This window comes from Sinocyclocheilus anshuiensis, unplaced genomic scaffold, assembly GCF_001515605.1.
Source record: "Sinocyclocheilus anshuiensis isolate Anshui unplaced genomic scaffold, SAMN03320099.WGS_v1.1 scaffold1154, whole genome shotgun sequence".
NCBI classification, from domain to species: Eukaryota; Metazoa; Chordata; class Actinopteri; order Cypriniformes; family Cyprinidae; genus Sinocyclocheilus; species Sinocyclocheilus anshuiensis.
The window spans coordinates 3729044-3735308 of NW_015542345.1; the positions used below are offsets into that span (position 1 = coordinate 3729044).

General features: G+C 38.4%; 1 protein-coding gene across 1 annotated transcript in view; it reads right to left on the reverse strand.

Moving 5' to 3' along the window:
* The window catches only part of LOC107691362 (metabotropic glutamate receptor 6-like), a 20400-nt gene that overhangs the window by 5595 nt on the left and 8540 nt on the right, over positions 1–6265 (reverse strand). Inside the window, exons 5-11 of the mRNA XM_016489930.1 lie at positions 5532–5686; positions 5066–5206; positions 4709–4909; positions 3575–3714; positions 2874–3497; positions 1732–2043; positions 77–326 (exon numbers count right to left, since the gene is read on the reverse strand). Coding sequence (XP_016345416.1) covers positions 87–326; positions 1732–2043; positions 2874–3497; positions 3575–3714; positions 4709–4909; positions 5066–5206; positions 5532–5686 — 1813 coding nt within the window. The 3' untranslated portion in view covers positions 77–86. The remainder of the gene's footprint in view (positions 1–76; positions 327–1731; positions 2044–2873; positions 3498–3574; positions 3715–4708; positions 4910–5065; positions 5207–5531; positions 5687–6265) is intronic.

Here is a 6265-nt window from a genome sequence, read left to right on the forward strand (position 1 = left end):
CACACACACACACACACACACATATATATATATATATATATACTGTATATATATATAATTTTTTTTTTTTTTTTACCTCTTGGTCTTTATTGGGATCTATCTGGTTCAGCTTTGGTCTCTCCGTTCTGCTTGTCGCTGGACTTCTGTGAGAGATGAGTGGAAACGGTGGCTGCCTGGACCACGGCTTTGAAGCTGCGCTTGCGCTTCTGAACATTCTGCTCTGGGTGGAAGATGATGACATAGACTTTGGGGATGTACAACATGCCCAGGGACACCGTGGCGCTCAAACTCATGGACACGGTCAGCGTGGTGGTCTGAATGAACATCTGGTTCAGGGCAGAAAAAAGATTAAGAGTAATATTTTAGCCTGGCCTCAGCCATGACCTATCACATGATGTAGATCAGCCGTCAGGGCTTTAGCACTGAGATATCACTGCACATTACACATATATATAAACTCTGTTGATTGTCACAATGCATTTCCTGGAAATTAGTATAATGACTATTAAAAGACAAAGGGCTGAAATCAGCCATGTGAAATAATTCAATCAGTTTATGCATGTGTAATGCGAGCCAAAAAACTGACCCCTTATATCATGTGTTTATTGCAATTTGAGTCATTTATTTCATTTAGTTCATTTATAATATATATACTGTAATTGAGACCTCTTATATTTCATGAGATTATGCAGCATGCAACCAAATAATTACTGCTTTAAGTCTAAAATGCTGTTAAAAATGTCACACAAGAAGCTGTGATGGTAAAACTGTTTCCCCCCTATTAGAAATATAAAGATAAGCAAAATATACTTTAAAAAACAACTAAACATGATAAAATGTAAGATAGCAGCACACAAATATATACTGCAGCCCGCTGTATAGTCTGGTATTTTATTCTTCCATGCTCATCTTTTCATTTCTTCATTTCTTGTGAAGACTTGAAGACCACCTGAGGGCCAAAAGCTTTGCGGTTGACCGGCCTCTAAAAGACCTCTCTATTAATCAGAGTATACTTTCCATTTTTAAATCCCTGTGCTTTGTAAGCAAAACCATCCCCCACAGGATGAATAGACGTGAAAAATTGAATGACTAAATGCATGAAGTGTGGCTAGCACCTGAACAGCTTTTAGGCCAACACAAAACAGCACCACAATTAAATAGCAATTGTGTTAACCTGATATTAGATACAGTTTTTTAGGTTTCTATTATCTGACTATGGCTGAAGCATTCACAAGAAAATGTTGCAGCATCATTAACTGAAACAGAACCATCTAATCTAGTGAAATGCATGTCTAGACACTCTCAGGGTAAAGATCATATTCTGTATGATGTTAATATCAGGCACTAGTGAATCTTCTACACTAATATCACAGTAACAAGACTCAGGATTTTATATGAATGACTACATCTGAACAGATATGCCAAAAGACCCAAACATAAATAGTCAAACAAAAGTGAAATTAATATGAATAAATAATATTAATTAAATAATATTAAATTAAATTCAAAATAGTTGGTAAGAAAATCAATATGACATCTCTTTTGTTTTAAATGTGTCCTTAAAGTCTAATTTTAATGTGTTTTTTTACATAATAAAATATGTAGTAATGGAAAAACAAAAAGTACATCTATTATTAACTATTTTGTTTTTCTGTATAGAGTTATTGCCTATTAAAATGTGATCATCTCTGTCCAAAATCCATCTTAATCTATATTATATTAACAATGTACCTTTTCTGTGGATTGTGATGTGCCAAAAAATATGGGCACAAAGGCCAGCCAGATGATACAGGTGGTGTACATGGTGAAGCCGATGGGTTTGGCCTCATTGAAGGTCTCAGGAACCCCTCTGCTCTTAATGGCATAGACTGTACATGTGACCATCAGCACCATACTGTAGCTCAGACAGCCAATCAGAGACAGATCTGACATATCACATTTCAGGATCCCACGAGCATACTCAGGGTTGGGGGGACGTAGCTCATCAAAGTCGACAGTCGTGTGAGGGGGAATCACTCCAAACCAAATGAAAACACCCAAGAGCTGTGAGCAGAAAAGAGGTAGGAATGAATGTTTATACAAGATTAATGTCTGTAATGGTCCATGATATCTAAGTTATATCAATTCACTAAGAATTCAACTCCAACAATTCTCTGAACATCTTTGTGAAGGAGACCATGTTTCTTAATGTTTCCTCAAATAATATGCAGTAACAACGTTAATGGAACACCAAAAAAGAGAAGAGCTTTCAGTGAAATTACTGCACCTCCATGCTACACTCAAAATATTGCTTCATTAATTATTCAATGGACAAGAAGTTCTCAGACAAAAATGTCTTTCGGGAACACAGAGACAGTGACAACCCTGTAAACATCTTGCACAGCAGTTACTCTGAACAAGAGTAAATTAAGCACAGATTATTATGCAAATAATTTAAATTAACATTGACTAATGTTGTGCTATTATTATAGACAATTTTTTAATATCTTAATTATTATATAATTAAAATAATTTATTATTATTATTATTAATAATAATAATTTTCATTTTCAACAAACAAAATTGCAAAAAATCTGTTGAACACTTTTGAATACCTCAAAACATTAATTCATCACATATGGGAATATAATAATACTACATGTTATATATAAAACTAAAACTAAAACTTGCTTTGAATAAAAGCATCTGCTAAATGAAGAAATGTTAATTTATCATATATATATATATATATATATATATATATATACACACACATATCTAGAGATACATTAGTTCACCTTCGAAATGTATGTTGCTCAAGGTCTGGTAGCTCGCTTTGAATAAAAGCATCAGCTATATGAAGAAATGTAAATTTATCACAGACATACACGCACCTGTACTGAGATCAAAATAAATGTGATGATCAGCTGGGATGTCGGGCTGATAAATTTTGGTGGTGTGACTGATTTCTTTCCCTGCTCAAAGATCCTGTAGATCCGATTTGTTTTGGTGAGCATGGCAGAGTAACTGATGCACATGCCCAGCCCCAAAAACAACCTGCGAAATGCACAGACCACCGTGCTCGGCTCAGCGATCATGAGGAAGGTAATAAGATAGATGAGGAAGATGCCCGTCAGGAGAACATAGCTGAGCTCTCGGCCCGAAGCGCGGACTATGGGGGTATCGTTAAAGCAGATGAAAGTGATGATGACTCCTGATGTAGCAAGAATGCCCAGCACTGCCAGAAATACTGGGATGATGGCCCACGGAGAGCTCCACTCCAGCTTGATGATGGGAGTAGGACGGCAGCCCGTGCGGTTAGGGGTGGGCCTCATGTCAAAGGGGCACATATCGCAGTTAAACTCATCCAGGAGGTACTGATAGCCGTCACATAGCTCACAGTGCCAGCAGCACGGCACACCCTTCACCATCCTCTTCCTCTCCCCAGACTCGCAGGGAAAACTGCAAACCGAGTCTGGAACCAGTTTATCCCCTCCAGACCACTGCATGTCCTCAGCCTTACAGAAAGAGAGGAAAACTTCAAGAACATGCATTCAAAAATGTTGCAATCTACCAAGGGGCTTAACATGCTTACATTGAGTCGTAAGTGGTTGGTCCACTGGCCAATTACTTTATATCCCGGATTGGTGGTATTAGAAAGCTGGTACTGGAAGATATCGTATCGTCCTGGGGCATCACCGTTTTCATTAAACATCACACCTGTTCCAGCACTGCCTTCAGAGTAAACACAGGATTTTGAAATTCAACATCACTACTTATTACTTCAAATGCAATCATTTGAAACAAGAGAATAGAAACGACCCATTTCAAGGGCATGAAATTGCACTAATGCGTAGAAATACATGTTTCGGCACACCCTTTGATTTGAAAGTGAAATTGTCAAATGTAACTTTAAAGGTGACTTTTTTTGCTTACAAGAAAATATGGTGTTCTCAGATGTAATTCTGTGAAGATAGATGTTACAACAAAGTAAACTCAATTTCATGGTCCTTTCAATTTATAAACCACAAATCACGAGGGGCAAGGTCACGCGGCGTGTTTTGTTCCCCTTAGGCTCTCAAAGCTGAAAAGATTTCCATACAAAAGTGTGAGGACGTCCACTGTGCGTAAACTGAATAGCTGTGCTTTTCATAGAAATCTCTCAGGAGCGAGTGACGAAAAGGATTTTCACCGAGAGATAGCGCTGAAAAAGGAAATGCGCCATGTGTTTGGAGAGAGGCTGCCCTAGGGAGAATGAAAGACAAGGAGAGAGATGAGTGGAGGGGGTTAAAACAAGTATGTGCGCTGCTGCATTGTGCATTAGTGGATCTCTTCAGGCTGGGATTGAGTGCTGTCCTCTCTCGCCCTACTCTGACTAACCCATGGGACTCACAGCCCTCCTCCTTGGAAACAGCAGCTTCGTTTCTGGCCTTTTCCCTCTTGAGGAAACTACTCTGCACCTATTTTCACCTGTCAGTCTCACAGTAACGTCTCAAACCTTCGATTTGAGATTGTTTGGCAAAAGCAGGTTCATTATGTGTAATCTTCCTGGCAGATTCAAACAAAAGCGTTCCTCGGAAATAAAAGCTTACATTCAAATTCCTGTGATGTTCATAAGTCTTGTACTGTATGAATACAAACCCATTACTGAAATTCTGACTGTTTCAAGGTCTCTTCGCAATGTTTGGAATGGCTCACATGCTTCAGCTCTGTCCTTGAGAAGGCTTACCATTAAAATTGATGGCACGGATGTAACTCAGCAGCATTCTTCCATCCACCGGGTCCATTTTGTCACAAACGCCCATCGAACCCAGACAGAGGTCAATGTGCATGCTATGGAGTGCGTGGGCCATGGCGTACACAGCGTCGATCACAAACTGCACCTTTCCTTCCTGCTCGTATGCCGAATCCCGGCTGATTCGTTCCTCTCCTGAAAGACCGAAAGCATCAAGACAGGAATCTAAAAGCTTTGCTGAGGGAATAATCCACTTAGATGTGCTTTACACGTCTTAAAGGCATATGAACGTATGATAATTCAAGTACTACTGCATTTATGGGAGCAATTTGTTGGAAATTATTTCCTAGCCTGTGCATTTCCTCAGCCCGCTGTTGCCTCGGATTCCAGGCCGTGTCAGTTTGCATTTGAAGTCATCCTCCCAGAACTCAGCGAACCAGATGTTCCTCCTGTTGTTTTCCAGTGATCTTGTTGTGAAGTATTGGTCAAAACCTGAGAAACAGATTAAAGGGGTATGAAAAAATGAAGCATTTGTGTAATCATTACAAAGCCTTGTTATTTTTTCTATGGAACAGATAAGCAGAATTTTTGTGTGTTCTTTGTCAATTTCAACTGTAGTTTTATAGCAAAAGCTGCATTACTATTCTTCAAAAACAGGATACATGTTTGGAATGACATGGATGATTACAGTATTTTTGGTTGAACTATCCTCCTTATAAGTATGAAAATGTTACCTAACACTGCATTTAGATGGATTTTCCTTTTTAATTATCAAGCCTTCATTGATTTTACAATGGCCTGTGCTATCATTTCATACCATCAATAGATGCCCGCTTGGGGAGGATAGTAACCGCACCCTCAGCCACATCTTCCAGGTTTAGAATGGGTGAGTTTTTTGCTCCCCAGCTATCAGATCCCACAAACAAAAAGTGACCTGTAAGATTGGCTTTTTTTGCTGCTTCCAGGACACGCCTTCAATAAAAGAATACAAAAATATCAGACACCTCACAAAAGGCAGGTTTATTAAAGATAAGGACGATCAGATCCATTATAGTTAGGAATCTGTTGATTACTGCGGATTTCAAAACTAAATAAATAAATCGATAATTTAAAGCATTTAAGGCATCCTTGCTGAATAAAATACTAATATTTCCTCAAATATTTAAAAATAAAAACTGTTTTCAGCATTGATAATAATAAGAAATGTTTCTTGAGCACCTACTAATTAGATTACTATGTATCATTTTATATTAATTTTAAAACATAAATTTCACTTTGTGGTCCATTCATTTGCCATAATTTCATAATTTCTTCCGAGACTCCTGATATTCCCATTGTAGGGTGATTGATCTGTTCTCTAATCATTTATAAACCCTTTCCAGAGCCATAGCTCCTGCCTCAGAGAGATTCAGAATTACTACTGAAAGACTACTCACTTGATGTCATCTTCATTAGCGAAGATAATAACCCCTCTGGCATTGGATGTCTCCATTAGCCTTTTGATGATCTTGTCAAACTCTCCTGGTCTTGGCTCCCTAGGAATTTTAATGG